Source organism: Mauremys mutica, chromosome 2 (assembly GCF_020497125.1).
Source record: "Mauremys mutica isolate MM-2020 ecotype Southern chromosome 2, ASM2049712v1, whole genome shotgun sequence".
NCBI classification, from domain to species: domain Eukaryota; kingdom Metazoa; phylum Chordata; order Testudines; family Geoemydidae; genus Mauremys; species Mauremys mutica.
In genome coordinates, this window is record NC_059073.1 from 295,918,932 (window position 1) to 295,935,319 (window position 16,388).

Here is a 16,388-nt window from a genome sequence, read left to right on the forward strand (position 1 = left end):
GTCCGTGTGTGTGTGTGCAGGTGTGTGTTCGTCCGTGTGTGTGTGCACCTGTCTCTGTGTGTGTGTCCATGTGTGTGCATCTGTCTGTGTGTCCGTGTGTGTTCACCTGTCTGTGTCCATGTGTGTGTGTGTCCATGTGTGTACACCTCTGTGTGTGTGTGTGTGTGTGTGTGTGTGTGTGCAGGGGTGTGTGTGTCCATGTGTGTGTGTGCACCTGTCTGTCTGTCCATGTGTGTGTGCAAGTGTGTGTGTGTCCGTGTGTGTACACCTGTCTGTGCGTCCGTGTGTGTGTGTGTGTGCAGGCGTGTGTCCGTGTGTGTGTGTGCACCTGTCTGTGTGTGTGTGCAGGTGTGTGTGCACCTGTCTGTGTGCCCGTGTGTGTGCGTGCAGGTGTGTGTGTGCAGGTGTGTGTGTGCGGGTGTGTGTACATGTGTGTGCACATATGTGTGTCTGTGTGTGTGTCTGTGTGTGTCTGTGTGTGTGTGCACCTGTCTGTGTGTCCATATGTGTGTCTGCAGGTGTGTGGGTACATTTGTGTGCACATGTATGTGTGCACATGTATGTGTGTGTGTGTGTCCATGTGTGTGCACCTCTCTGTGTGTCCGTGTGTGTGTGTGCAGGTGTGTGTCTGTCCATGTGTGTGCACCTGTCTGTGTCCGTGTGTGTGTGCAGGTGTGCGTGCCGTACCTGTGCTGTATGGCGGTGCCCTGCCCTGCCCAGCGCGTGCCGTACCTGTACTGCCGTGGCGGTTGTGCCCCCGCCGGTCGCCCTCACCCTTCATGGCCTCGATGTCATCGACGGAGGAGGCGCGCCGCACACTGTGGCAGCTCTCCCGGGAGCGGCTGCGCGACAGGCTGCAGTTGGAGAAGGAGGCGTCCAGGTGGAGCCGGTCCCTGTCGGCGCGGGGTGACGAGTGGGTGACGGGGGGCTCCAGGCCTGCCTCGCCAGGCGGACCCCTCCCCGCCTCCAGCTCCACCAGGGCCTGGCGCTCCTCCAGCTGGGAGCCCAGGCAGCTGTTATCCAGGGAGGAAGTGACGTCGTCTGGAGCCCCCGACTCGCTGCTGGGCTTGGAGACGTCCACGATGACGCCATCCGGGCCCCCCTGGGGCAGCGACTGCTTGCTAGCCGTGAGCGCCAGCAGCGCTGGCAGCTTCAGCTTGAAGGACTTGCTGCGCCCTGTCGAGGAGAGGGGGTGAGGAAGGGCTGTGTGTGCCTCAGTTTCCCCATGTGCTGCGTGTGTAAGGAGGGGGTGGGGGGGGTTGCTGTTGCAGGGGACCAGGTGTGACCTCAAAGAGCAGCCAGCGACTGGTGGGGACCCAGCGACTGGTGACAGGGAGGCCCCCCCAGCTCAGGAGCAGCCGGTTCTGGCCAGTGGAGGACAAAAGGCTGAGGAGAGAGGGGCTGGTGACCTGACCAGCTGGTTCCAGCCATCGCTCCCTCTGGGGGTGGGGAGATCGGGGGGGGCATCGCTCCCTCTGGGGGGAGATCGGGGGGGCATCGTTCCCTCTGGGGGTGGAGAAATCGGGGGGGGTCATTGCTCCCTCTGGGGGGAGATCGGGGGGGCATCGTTCCCTCTGGGGGTGGGGAGATTGGGGGGGTCATTGCTCCCTCTGGGGGGATATCGGGGGGGCCATCGCTCCCTCTGGGGGTGGGGAGATCGGGGGGGCATCGCTCCCTCTGGGGGTGGGGAGATCATAAGAACATAAGAACGGCCGTACCGGGTCAGACCAAAGGTCCATCCAGCCCAGTATCCTGTTTGCCGACAGTGGCCAATGCCAGGTGCCCCAGAGGGAGTGAACCTAACAGGCAATGATCAAGTGATCTCTCTCCTGCCGTCCATCTCCACCCTCTGACGAACAGAGGCTAGGGACACCATTCTTACCCATCCTAGCTAATAGCCATTTATGGACTTAGCCACCATGAATTTATCCAGTCCCCTTTTAAACATTGTTATAGTCCCAGCCTTCACAACCTCCTCAGGTAAGGAGTTCCACAAGTTGACTGTGCACTGTGTGAAGAAGAAAAGACGGTTACTCACCTGTAGTAACTGGTGTTCTTCGAGATGTGTTGCTCCAATCCATTCCATAGTAGGTGTGCACGCCGCGCGTGCACGGCTCTTCGGAACATTTTTAGCCTAGCAACTCCGGCGGGCCGGCTGGCGCCCCCTGGAGTGGCGCCGCCATGGCGGCGGATATATACCCCAGCCGGCCCGTCCGCTCCTCAGTTCCTTCTTGCCGGCTATTCCGACAGTGGGGAAGGAGGGCGGGATTGGAATGGATAGGAGCAACACATCTCGAAGAACACCAGTTACTACAGGTGAGTAACCGTCTTTTCTTCTTCGAGTGATTGCTCCTATGCATTCCATAGTAGGTGATTCCCAAGCCTTACCTAGGCGGTGGGGTCAGAATGAGACGTGGCGGAGTGTAATACCGCAGAGCCGAAGGCTGCGTCGTCTCGAGACTGGTGCACCAACGCGTAGTGGGAAGCGAAGGTATGGACTGAAGACCAGGTGGCCGCTCTACAGATGTCCTGGATGGGGACATGGGCCAGGAAAGCGGCCGATGAGGCGTGTGCCCTCGTCGAGTGTGCGGCTAGTCGGCACGGGGGAACGCGAGCAAGCTCGTAACACGTTCTGATGCAGGACGTCACCCAGGAAGAAACCCGCTGCGAGGAAACTGGCTCGCCTTTCATGCGGTCAGCTATTGCCACAAACAGCTGGGACGAACGCCGAAAAGGCTTCGTGCGGTCGATGTAGAACGCGAGTGCTCGGCAGACGTCGAGGGTATGCAGCTGCTGTTCCCGAGGCGAGGCATGCGGCTTCGGGAAGAAGACCGGGAGGAAGATCTCCTGGTTGAGATGGAAGGCCGACACCACCTTGGGGAGGAAGGCCGGGTGTGGTCGGAGCTGCACCTTGTCCCCGTGAAAGACGATATATGGGGGACCCGCCGTCAGGGCGCGGAGCTCTGAGACCCGTCTGGCGGATGTGATCGCCACGAGGAAGGCCGTCTTCCAGGTAAGATGGAGGAGAGAGCACGTAGCGAGGGGCTCGAAGGGTGGGCCCATGAGCTGGGCGAGGACCAGGTTCAGATCCCATGTCAGAGCAGGAGGACGCACCTGCGGGTAGAGACGGTCTAACCCTTTAAGGAATCGTGATACCATCGGGTTGGAGAAGATTGAGCGACCTCCTATAGCTGGTCGAAATGCTGACAGCGCTGCCAGGTGCACCCTGAGGGACGAGATTGCAAGACCTTGACCTTTCAGGTACCAAAGGTAGTCGAGGACAGTCTGGATGGGGGCCGAGAAAGGGTTGATACCTCTCTGGTCGCACCAGAGGGCAAAGCGCTTCCACTTGGCGAGGTAAGTAGTTCGCGTTGAAGGTTTCCTGCTTTCGAGCAGAACTTGCTGCACCGCTGCGGAGCAATCCCTCTCTGCGTCGGTCAACCACTCAGGAACCAAGCTGTAAGATGCAGCGATTGCAGGTTCGGGTGACGAAGCCTGCCGAGGTCCTGGGTTATGAGGTCCGGCCACAGCGGAAGGGGAATGGGTTCCCGAACCGACAGCTCGAGCAGCAGGGTATACCAGTGCTGCCTCGGCCAGGCCGGAGCGACGAGTATGATGCGGGCGCTGTCTCTCCGGATCTTGAGTAACACTCGGTGGACGAGCGGAAACGGAGGAAACGCGTAGAGAAGAGGCTCTGTCCATGACTGGAGAAACGCATCTGAGAGGGAGCCTGGAGCTTGACCTTGGAAGGAGCAGAACCTGTGGCATTTGCGGTTGGACCGGGAAGCAAAGAGGTCTATCTGGGGAAAGCCCCACCTCTGGAAGATGGAATAAGCCACATCTGGGCGAAGGGACCACTCGTGAGAGGCGAAGGACCTGCTGAGGCGGTCGGCCAACGTGTTCTGCGCTCCTGGCAGAAAAAACGCTTCGAGGCGAATCGAGTGGGCTACGCAGAAATCCCAGAGGAGCAATGCCTCGTTGCAAAGTGGGGAGGACCGCGCTCCGCCCTGCTTGTTGACATAAAACATGGCTGTGGTGTTGTCCGTGTAGACCGCTACACAGCGGTTCTGCAGGTGAGCCCGAAAGGCGAGACAAGCTAAGCGGATCGCTCTCAGCTCCCGGACGTTGATATGGAGGGAGAGCTCCTGGGGTGACCAGAGACCCTGGGTGTGTCGGTCTCCTACGTGAGCCCCCCAGCCCAGCGCCGAGGTGTCCGTCGTCAGGGTGATTGACGGGCGAGGCGGGCGGAACGGAACTCCCTCGCAGACCGTTTCCGGGTCCAGCCACCAGGTGAGCGTCTGGAGAGCGGGCTTTGCCACCGTTACCACCATGTCTAGGGGATCGCGGTGAGGGCGGTACACCGACGCCAGCCACATTTGGAATGGGCGAAGTCGCAGCCTGGCGTGTGCGGTCACAAATGTGGACGCTGCCAAGTGACCCAGGAGGCGGAGGCAGGATCGTACCATCGTCGTCGGAAAGGCCTGCAGTGCCCGAATGAGGGAGGCCAACGTCTCGTGCCGAGTGCGAGGGAGGCACGCTCTGGCCAGATTGGAGTCGAGGACCGCTCCTATGAACTCCACTCGTTGCGCTGGAACTAAGAGGGACTTCTCGGTGTTGACAAGCAGGCCGAGAGACCGGAACAGATGTAGAATCTCGGTCACCTGATTCGCCACCAGCTCTTGGGAGCGGCCCCGAATCAGCCAGTCGTCGAGATATGGGTAGACGTGGATGCGACGACGGCGGAGGGCTGCGGCGACGACCGCCATGCACTTGGTGAATACCCTCGGCGCGGTGGAGAGGCCGAAGGGGAGCACTGCGAACTGGTAATGAGCTCCGTTGACCATAAAGCGCAGGAAGCGTCTGTGGGGGGGGGTAGATTGCCACATGAAAGTAGGCATCCCTCATGTCGAGGGCAGCAAACCAGTCTCCCGGATCCAAGGAAGGGATAATGGACCCCAAGGTTACCATTCGAAACTTGAGCTTGTACAGGTATCTGTTGAGCTCCCGGAGGTCTAAGATGGGACGAAGGCCTCCTTTCGCCTTGGGGATGAGGAAGTATCTGGAATAGAATCCCCTGCCTCGCCTGCTGGGAGGTACCTCCTCGATGGCACCCACGCTCAACAGAGACTGGACCTCCTGTAAGAGGACTTGCTCGTGAGAGGGGTCCCTGAAGAGGGACAGGGAAGGTGGGTGGGAGGGAGGGGGCGAAATGAACTGTAGGCGGTAGCCGTATTGGACAGTGCTGAGGACCCAGCTGTCTGATGTTACAGATGACCACGCCTGGAGGAAGTGGGAAAGGCGATCGGAAAACAGAAGGGGTGGATCCTGATTGGAGAGAGGTGAGCGGCCCTCGGGCGTCCCATCAAAAGGCCGTCTTTGGGCCTTGAGGGGCCTTGGACGATCCCTGGGCTTGGTTCCGCCGCCCGCCCGATGGTCTGCGGCGGAAGGGGGCTGAGCGCCGATTGTTAGGCGGGCGAGGTCTGTTGTGTTGATAGGGCCGATAAGGTTGATGCCGGAAGGAACGCCTTTGGGTGGCCGGCGTGTGCATTCCTAATGTGCGGATCGCCACTCTGCCGTCCTTTAGGGTCTGAATGCGGGTATCAGTTTTTTCTGAGAATAGACCCTGCATCTCAAAAGGAAGGTCCTGGAGCGTGTATTGGACCTCCGGCGGCAGAGTAGAGGACTGAAGCCATGCAATGCGTCGCATGGTTACCCCTGACGCTATGGTCCTGGCCCCCGAGTCCGCTGCCTCTACCGCTGCCTTAATTAAGGTTCGGGAAGCCAGCTTTCCTTCCTCCAGCAGTGCCGAGAATTCTCGGCGGGAATCCTGCGGGGTGAGCTCTGCAAATTTCCCTAGGCAGCCCAAGATGTTGAATGTGTATCTTGAGAGCAGGGCCATTTGGTTGGCGATGCGGAGTTGGAGGCCGCCAGCTGAGTAAATTTTTCGGCCTAACAAGTCCATGCGCTTGGACTCCTTCGACTTTGGCGCAGTGGCGGGCTGTCCGTGTCGCTCCCGGTCATTGACAGATTGGACAACTAGAGAGTCCGGAGCCGGGTGAACGTAAAGGTATTCGTACCCCCTCGGGGGGACCGAGTACTTCCTCTCAACTCCGCGCGCTGTAGGCGGGACGGAGGAGGGCGACTGCCAGATAGCGGAATTGTTCTTTTGTATTGTCCGAATGAAGGGGAGCGCTACCCTCACGGGGGCCTCCGCTCCCACCACGTCCGTGATGGGGTCATCGACCTCCTGGACTTCTTCCACGGGTAGGTTGATGGCCTTAGCTACCCTTCTGAGAAGGTCCTGGTGCGCCTTGAGGTCGATCGGCGGAGGTTCCGACGGTGACGCCCCTGCCACCGCCTCATCGGGGGAGGAGGATGAGGAAGGACCCGGTAGCACTTCTTCCGGTGCCTGCTCCGTGTCTGCGGGAATAGGTGCCCGCGTTTCATGCTCTAAGTGCGTGCCGTGAGCGGCGGCCTGTGGAGTGGGGGACGGAGGTGGCCTGCTGACAGTGGCTACCGGTACCGACCGCACCGAGCCTGGCTGTCGCGGCGGAAGGGGAGGCCCCTGTTCATGTTCGGCCCAAGGCACCCAAAATCCCCATTGCTGAAGTCCATGTTCTGGTGGGAGGGACCCCGCCCGGAAGTCAATTGCGCTGCCCCCAGGGGAAGCGACTGAGGGCTCTCTTGATGGCCAGGGGGGAGCCGAAGCGGTGGCCGGGCGGACGTCCGGTGCCGGAGTAAAGTGCCCCCGCGGTGCCGACGGACGGTGCCGGTCGTCACGTGGTCTAGCCGGCGAACGGGACCTGCGCGTGGCGCGGTGCTGGGAGCTCGACCGGCGGTGCCGGGAGCTCGACCTGCGGCGTCGGGAGCGCGACCGACGGTGCCGGGAGCTCGACCGACGGTGCCGGGATGCGGATCTGGACCGCGTGCGGCGGCGCCTCTCGCGGTGCCTGGAGCCGGACCTGGTACGGTGCCGGCGACTCGGCGACCGGGACTTGGAACGTCGCCGGGAGTGCGACCGGTACCGCGACTGGGAGCGGTACCGGGACTGCGACCGGCGAGGAGACGGGGAGCGTCGTCTTGACGTGGATCGTCGTGCCCGGTTCGGTGGAGAGCGGTGCCGTGAGCGAGATCGGGATCGAGATCTGGCGGCGGTGCTGCGATCAGCTCGGACGCCCGGGGACGGGGGGCGCATCATAAGTGGCTTCCCAATAGATTTGAGAGTCCGCACCGGTGGCAACGGCAGCTGAGCGCTTGCATCAGCGGTAAGGTCAATCAAATGTCTTGCCGTCGCGAACGCCTCGGGCGTGGACGGCAGCCTCAGCTCCTCCTCGGTAGGTACCGGGGAGCTGGGCGGTGCCGGACTCGACGGGCCTTGCGGCGCCGGAGTCGACAGCACGGTGCACGTTTTGTGCACAGCCTCAGCCTGCACCGTTACAGTCGGAGGCGGCTGGGCTAACGGTCTCTTGTGCTTGTCAGAGACCATCTTCGGCACTTTGCGCTTCTTTCCCGGGGAGAGGGAGCGGTGCCGGGTCTTCGGTGCCGGGTGCCGAGATGCATCATCGGCACCGGGGTGGCTGGGTGCGGTCGGCGCGCTGCTAGCTGAGGCAGTCTTTGGCGCCGCCGGTGCTGGTGCCGGAGGTTGGAGGGCCGACTCCATGAGGAGTTGTTTCAACCGTGAGTCCCGTTCCTTCCTCGTGCGAGGCCTGAAAGCGACGCAAATGGGGCACTTGTCCGACCGGTGCGACTCTCCAAGACAGCAGAGGCAGGAGTCGTGCGGGTCACTCACCGGCATAGACCGCTGGCAAGCCGCGCAGGGCTTGAAACCCGCCGGTCCGGGCATAAGCCCGCACCGGGGCGGAAGAAGAGGGCTAACCCCTCTAATTCCCTAATGACTATCGTAACACTAACTACAGAACTATTAACAAAACTTAACAACTATGATAACTATATACACTAACGATCGGAGAACGCTAAGGCTGTGGAGGAAAGCAGATCACTCCACTGTTCCTACTAGCCGTCACGGGCGGAAAGAAGGAACTGAGGAGCGGACGGGCCGGCTGGGGTATATATCCGCCGCCATAGCGGCGCCACTCCAGGGGGCGCCAGCCAGCCCGCCGGAGTTGCTAGGCTAAAAATGTTCCGAAGAACCGTGCACGCACGGCGCGCACACCTACTATGGAATGCATAGGAGCAATCACTCGAAGAAGAACTTCCTTTTATTTGTTTTAAACCTGCTGCCCATTAATTTCATTTGGTGGCCCCTAGTTCTTATATTATGGGAACAAGTAAATAACTTTTCCTTAAAAGCGGCAGAGTCCTGTGGCACCTTACAGACTAACAGACGTATTGGAGCATGAGCTTTCCTGGGTGAATACTCACTTCGTTGGACGCATGCACCCACGAAAGCTCATGCTCCAATACGTCTGTTAGTCTATAAGGTGCCACAGGATTCTTTGCTGCTTTTACAGATCCAGACTAACACGGCTCCCCTCTGATACTTAACTTCTCCTTATTCACTTTCTCCACATCACTCATGATTTTATATACCTCTATCAGATCCCCCCTTAGTCTCCTCTTTTCCAAGCTGAAAAGTCCTAGTCTCTTTAATCTTTCCTCATATGGGACCCTCTCCAAACCCCTAATCATTTTAGTTGCCCTTTTCTGAACCCTTTCTAGTGCCAGTGTATCTTTGTTGAGATGAGGAGACCACATCTGTACGCAGGATTCAAGATGTGGGCGTACCATGGATTTACTTAAGGGCAATAAGATATTCTCTGCCTTATTCTCTATCCCTTTTTGAATGACTCCTAACATCCTGTTTGCTTTTTTGACCACCGCTGCACACTGCGTGGACATCTTCAGAGAACTATCCATGATGACTCCAAGATCTTTTTCCTGACTCATCGTAGCTAAATTAGCCCCCATCATATTGTATGTATAGTTGGGGTTATTTTTTCCAATGTGCATTACTTTACATTTATCCACATTAAATTTCATTTGCCATTTTGTTGCACAATCACTTAGTTTTGTGAGATCTTTCTGAAGTTCTTCACAGTCTGCTTTGGTCTTAACTATCTTGAGCAGTTTAGTATCATCTACAAACTTTGCCACCTCACTGTTTTCCCCTTTCTCCAGATCATTTATGAGTAAGTTGAATAGGATTGGTGCTAGGACTGACCCTTGGGGAACACCACTAGTTACCCCTCTCCATTCTGAGAATTTACCATTAATTCCTACCCTTTGTTCCCTGTCCTTTAACCAGTTCTCAATCCATGAAAGGACCTTCTCTTTTATCCCATGACAAAAGACGGTTACTCACTTTTGTAACTGTTGTTCTTCGAGATGTGTTGCTCATATCCATTCCAGTTAGGTGTGCGCGCGCCGCGTGCACGTTCGTCGGAAGATTTTTACCCTAGCAACACTCGGTGGGTCGGCTCGGTGCCCCCTGGAGTGGCAACACTATGGCGCTAGATATATACCCCAGCCGGCCCGACCCTCAGTTCCTTCTTGCCGGCTACTCCGACAGAAGGGAAGGAGGGCAGGTCTGGAATGGATATGAGCAGCACATCTCGAAGAACAACAGTTACAACGGTGAGTAACCGTCTTTTCTTCTTCGAGTGATTGCTCATGTCGATTCCAATTAGGTGACTCCCAAGCCTTACCTAGGCGGTGGGGTCGGAGTGAGATGTTGCAGAATACAAACTGCTGAGCCAAATGCCGCATCATCTCTGGGCTGTTGGATCAGTGCATAATGTGAGGCAAAGGTGTGGACCGAGGCCCAGGTAGCTGCACGACATATCTCCTGGATGGGAACGTGGGCCAGGAAAGCGGCAGATGAAGCCTGAGCCCTAGTAGAATGGGCGGTGAGGTGGCTCGTCGGAACGTGAGCCAAGTCATAGCAGGTGCGGATGCAGGACGTCACCCAAGGTGAAATCCTCTGGGAGCAGACAGGTAGGCCCTTCACTCGGTCTGCCACCGCAACGAAGAGTTGGGGTGTTTTACGAAAGGGCTTTGTTCGTTCAATATAAAAGGCGAGAGCCCTACGGACGTCTAGGGAATGCAGCTGCTGTTCCCGGCGTGACGAGTGCGGCTTCGGGAAGAAGACCGGAAGGAAGATGTCTTGATTGACATGGAAGGCTGATACCACTTTAGGGAGGAAGGTCGGGTGTGGTCGCAGCTGTACCTTGTCCTTGTGAAACACTGTATACGGGGGGTCCACAGTGAAGGCCCGAAGTTCGGAGACTCGTCTTGCCGATGTAATGGCGATGAGGAAGGCTGTCTTCCAGGACAGGTACAGCAGCAAGCAGGTGGCTAGCGGCTTGAAGGGAGCACCCATAAGCTTGGCTAGAACTAGACTGAGGTCCCAGGTCGGGACGGGACGTCGGACCTGCAGGTACAAATGTTCCAAGCCCTTGAGGAACCTCGAAACCATGGGGTGAGAGAAGACCGAACGGCCGCTCTCCCCTGGGTGAAAGGCAGAGATGGCCACCAAATGCACCTTTATTGATGAAACCGCTAGGCCGTGTTGTTTCAGGGACCAGAGGTAGTCCAAGATGGAATGGATCGGGACCTCGGAGGGAGTAACATTGTGCGTGTCGCACCAGCAGGAGAAACGCTTCCACTTGGCCAGATATGTCAACCCTGGAGCACGTGTTGTACCGAGGCAGAGCAACGTAACTCGGACTGGCTTAACCACGCAGCAACCACGCTGTGAAGTGAAGAGACTGTAGGTCTGGGTGGTGAAGTCTGCCGTAGTCCTGAGTTATGAGATCCGGGCAGAGTGGAAGGGGAATCGGGTTGGCCACTGACAGGTCGAACAACATGGTGTACCAGTGCTGCCTCGGCCACGCTGGAGCGATCATGATCAGGTGGGCCCTGTCTCTGCGGAGCTTGAGCAGGACCCTGTGGACCAGCGGGAACGGTGGAAAGGCCTAGAGTAGATGGCTCGTCCACGGTATCAGGAATGCGTCTGAGAGGGAGCCAGGGGAGCGACCCTGGAAGGAGCAGAACACGTGGCACTTCCAATTCTCGCGAGAGGCGAAGAGGTCTATGTGGGGAAAGCCCCACTTCCGGAAAACAGAATGGATGACGTCCGGACGAATTGATCACTTGTGAGACAGGAAGGATCTGCTGAGGTGATCCGCCAGGGTGTTCTGAACTCCTGGGAGAAAGGATGCTACCAGATCGATCGAGTGGGCTACGCAAAAGTCCCAGAGCTGAATGGCTTCCTGACAAAGGAGGGAGGAACGTGCTCTGCCTTGCTTGTTTATGTAAAACATGGCTGTTGTGTTGTCCGTAAACACTGAGACACAACGGCCTTGGAGACACTCTCTAAACACCTGGCACGCGAGGCGAACCACCCTCAGCTCCCGCACATTGATGTGTAAGGTTAGTTCTTGAACAGACCAAAAGCCTTGAGTGCGGAGACCCTCGAGGTAGGCACCCCAACCCAGAGATGACGCGTCCATGGTTAGGGCCATCGAAGGTTGAGGTAGCTGGAATGGCATCCCTGCACAGACCAGGGTGGGAGTCAGCCACCAGGCCAGGGAGCCTAAGATGCTCGGGGGAATCGTGAGGATCGTGTTCAGGCTGTCTCGGCCCGGCCGGTATACCGAGGTGAGCCAAGTTTGAAGTGGACAGAGGCGTAGTCTGGCGTGTTTGGTCACGAAGGTGCAGGCAGTCATGTGGCCTAGGAGGCTGAGACAAGTGCGAGCCGAGGTTGTCAGGAAGTTTTGGAAGCCTTGAATAATTGTTACCATCTCCTGAAACCGAGGCTGTGGTAGGCAGGCTCTGGCGAGGCTGGAGTCCAGGATTGCCCCAATGAAGTCTATTCTCTTTGTGGGAACCAGAGTGGACTTCTCTATATTGATCATCAGGCCTAGTCGCCTGAAGAGATCTTTGACGATGCCCACACGACGGCTCACTTGCGTCTTGGAGGTCCCTCGAATGAGCCAATCGTTGAGATACGGGAAGACGTGCACTCGACGACGATGGAGGGAGGCGGCGACTACAGCCGTGCATTTTGTGAATACTCGTGGGGCTGTAGAAAGGCTGAATGGAAGGACTGTAAATTGAAAATGTTGATGGTTGATCACAAAACGGAGGTACCGTCTGTGTGGTGGTAAATTGCGATGTGGAAATACACGTCCTTCATATCGAGGGCGGCATACCAGTCTCCAGGATCCAATGACGGGATGATGGTCCCCAGGGTTACCATGCGGAACTTTAACTTTATCATGAATTTGTTGAGTTCTCGCAGGTCTAGGATCGGTCTCAGACCTCCCTTCGCCTTGGGGATTAGGAAGTAGCAGGAATAAAACCCCTTGCCCCTCAAGTCTTTTGGTACCTCCTCTATGGCTCCCATGGTGAGGAGCGTCCGTACCTCTTGTAAGAGGAATTGCTCGTGAGAGGGGTCCCTGAAGAGGGACAAGGAGGGGGGGTGGGAAGGTGGGGGCAAAACAAACTGAAGGAGGCATCCCAATTCCACCATGCGTAGGACCCAACGATCCGATGTTAGCTGGGAGCATGCAGGGAGGAAATGGGAGAGGCGGTTGTAGAAGGGTGGAAAAGGATCCTGGGAAACAACTGGTGCACCGTCCTCGAGCGTCTCTTCAAAAGTTCGGTTTGGGCCCCGCCGGTGGTTATGGGGGGCCCTGATTTTGACCCCCTTGGGGCCCAGACTGCCTTCTGCGATTGTCCCGGCCGCGCCTTCTGCCGAAGTCCTGTCGCGGCCTAGGCGGGGGGTAAGCGCGGTGAGGCTGAGGACGGAAGGACCTGCACTGGGTCACCGGGGTGTGCATTCCCCGCGAGCGCATGATCACCCTGTTGTCCTTTAGGCTTTGCAGCCGAGGGTCAGTCTTATCGGAAAATAGCCCCTGGCCTTCAAAGGGCAAGTCTTGTAGAGTTTGCTGTAACTCAGGTGTAAGGCCTGACACCTGAAGCCAGGATATTCTCATCGCCACTCCTGAAGCCAGAGTCCTGGCTGCTGAGTCGGCTGCGTCCAATGAGGTTTGGAGAGAGGTTCTTGCCATCTTCTTTCCTTCTTCCAAGAGGGCTGCAAACTCCTGGCGGGAGTCTTGGGGAACTAGCTCCGTGAATTTCCCCATAGACGCCCAGGTGTTGTAATTGTAGCGACTGAGTAGGGCTTGCTGGTTTGCCACCCTGAGTTGGAGGCCCCCAGCAGAGTATTCTTTGCGGCCCAACAAGTCCATGCGCCGAGCCTCCTTGGACTTGGGAGCAGGAGCTTGCTGGCCATGGCGCTCCCTCTCGCTGAGCGATTGCACTACTAGGGAGCAGGGAGGAGGGTGCACGTACAGATATTCGTACCCTTTAGAGGGTACCATGTACTTCTGCTCTACTCCCCTGGCTCTGGGGGGGAGAGAGGCTGAGGATTGCCAGATGGTTGTGACATTATGAGTGTAATATAATATCTTACTGAAAGCTGACAGGGCCAGAAGGAGTTAATTAACTCACCTCACCGATGGACCTGACCCATGGGTGAACCCTGAGGACGGGTTAGGAAGGTATGTAAATGACCAGAGCTTTGAAATGCAAGTCTGCATTGGTAGAGGTAGAAGGGGAGATGTTTGCTCAGGGCTTGTGATGTCAGCAAACAAGTCTTGTCTATTGCTATAGCTTTAATTCAAAGATCAAAAAAGGAATATTAACATTTAGGAAGATACTTGAGTGAAATAGGATTATTGTCTATGTGTCTCTTTGAAGGTTGTGCTAACCTGTATCTGAACTGTTTAATGGATAAATTACTCTGTGCTAATTGCCAGGATGTTTGGGAGAAGGAGAGTGAAGCCTATTGTTTTCTCAGGCCGAAAGGCTGCTGGAAATGTATAAGAACCTGGGACACGATCCTGCTTCATCTCAGATCTGCTTTGGGTTTCAAGAGGGGGAAACCTTAAGCCACAAGGATTGAGATCCCCAGTCACTGACTGGAGCCACCCTGAATACGGACATTGGACTGTAACCTCTGGACTATTTCTAAAAGGACTTTTGGCAACTACAAGCTCATCTCTGCTATGTATCTGAACCTCAAGAGTTGAATTCAAGTCTGTCTATATCTTGATCTTTTAACCAACACTCTCTCTCTTTTTTCTTTTAAAATAAATTTTAGCTTAGTTAATGAGAATTGGCTATAGCGTGTATTTTGGGTAAGATCTAAGTTATAATTGGACCTGGGTATGTGGCTGATCCTTTGGGATTGGAAGAACCTTTTCTTTTATATGATGAGATCAGATTTTCCGGAATCATCAGCATATCTGACAGGTATGTCTGGACGGAGGCCTGAGGCTGGGCACTTTAAGGGAACTGCGGGGTTTGGACTCTAAGTGACCAGTGAGGTGCTATAGAAGCTGTTTTGTGCTGGTTGGTAAATCTAAGTATTGGAACAACCACCAGCATTTGGGGTTTGTCTGCCCTGTTTGGTTTGCAGTTCACCCTGATTGAGTGACCTCAGCTGGCTCCCACGGGCAGCACCGTCACAATGGTACCAGCGCTCGCCTGTATAGTGCGAATAAAAGGCAGGGCCACTCTTGTAGGGGTGTCAGCTGATAAAATATCCACCACTGGGTCCTCTATTTCCGGGACCTCCTCCACCTGAAGATTCATGTTCTGAGCCACTCGTCTCAGAAGGTCTTGATGAGCCCTCAGGTCAATCGGGGGAGGGCCGGAGGAGGATGTCCCGCCACCGCCTCATCTGGTGAGGAGGAAGAGGAGAGGCCAGGGACAAGAGGGTCCTATGGGGGCTCTTGTTCTTGGGGGGGGGGGTGTCAGGCTCAGGTGGGGCCTGGGTGTCTGCCGGTGGAACCGAAGCCTCAACCATACCCATGGGGGGGGCGGCTTACGGTCGCCTCTGGCACCCGGTGTTCCGATGGCAGGGACCGGGGTGCATCTGGCGGAGCACCTTGGGCTTGGTGGTATGCCCAAGGTGTCCAGAATGACCACTGATGGGGGCCTTGCTCAAGGCCTTGGCTCTCCTGGAACATGCAGCTGGGCACGTCCGAGTCACGGTCCTGTGCATAGGAAGCGCTGCCAGCATGAGATGACCCCGAGGTGTGTCTCGACGGCCAAGGAGGTGCTGAGGGACCCTGAGAAGGAGCCACGTCTCGAGATGGTCTTTCTCGGGATGGCACCGGGGAGCGGTACCAGGAGCTGTAACGGTACCGTGAACGAGACCGGGACCTACGACCGTATCGGTGCTGGGAGGTCGACTGGGATCTCGAAGCTCTTCGCCTAGAATAGCTGCGAGATGCGCGGTGCCGGGAGCGGTACCGGGAGTCCCGGGCAGGCGAACAGGAAGCTGAGCGGTGCCGCGAGTGCGACCGGTACCGTGACGGAGAGCGGTGCCGGGACTGCGAGCGGTGTCAGTACCGGGATCGGCGACGGGACCGAGATCTTGATCGGTGCCTGTCAGCGGTGCCGACGGAGGGTGGCCTTAGCAGGGCAGGCTTGCCAATAGACTGAATGACCCACATCGGCAGTGCCGGGGGCTGAGGCAGTGCGGTCTCCGTCATCGCGATCAAATCCCTCACAGTGGAAAAGGTCTCCGGGGTAGACGGGACAGTGAGCTCGACCACAGCGTGAGCTGGGGAGCTTTCAAGCACCGGACTCGACGGCCCTTGCGGGACCGGAATCGACGATGCCGAAGCTAGCGGTGCCACGGCAGGTGTCACTGCTGGGCGATCCGCCTTAGGCGGGTGCTCCGACTGTGGTGCGGACAGCACTGAAGCAGCGGGAGCCTTATGATGCTTCCTGACTCGCGGGGACAGGGAGCGGTGCTGAGCCGACATCGGTGCCGGCGACGGTCGGTGCCGGGGGGCCTTTGTGGTACCAGGGCGATCCGGAGCCGAAAGAGCGCTTCTCCCTGATGCAGACTGTTCAGCGCTCAGTGCCGAGGGCGTTGGACTAAGAGCTGCCTCCATCAGGAGCTGTTTGAGACGAAAGTCCCGCTCCTTCTTTGTCCTCGGCTTAAAGGCCTTACAGATCCGGCTCTTGTCTGGGAGATGGGATTCCCCTAGGCACTTGAGGCAGGAGTAGTGGGGATCCCCTATTGGCATCGGCTTTTGGCAGGCCGAGCACGGTTTGAATCCTGGTGAACCGGGCATGGGCCCCGGTACTGGGTGGGGGAAAGGGGCTAATCCCCGATCCCCTCGCAACTATATACACTAACGATATATACAAACGACTAAAACTAACTAAGACTATAAAACTGGAACTATATACACAGCTATCAGTAAAGAACTACGAGTAGCTAGGGAAGTGAGATCAGCTAAGCCGCGCTCCACTGTTCCAACGACCAACACGGGCGGTAAGAAGGAACTGAAGGGCCGTTGGGTCGGCAGGGGTATATATCCGGTGCCATGGTGGCGGCACTC

The 16,388-nt window shown here is 57.1% G+C and overlaps 1 protein-coding gene across 1 annotated transcript in view; it reads right to left on the bottom strand.

Annotated features, from left to right (window-relative positions):
* The window catches only part of KCNH2 (potassium voltage-gated channel subfamily H member 2), a 176,625-nt gene that overhangs the window by 81,214 nt on the left and 79,023 nt on the right, over nt 1–16,388 (bottom strand). The window contains exon 4 of the mRNA XM_045004310.1: nt 733–1,176. Coding sequence (XP_044860245.1) covers nt 733–1,176 — 444 coding nt within the window. The remainder of the gene's footprint in view (nt 1–732; nt 1,177–16,388) is intronic.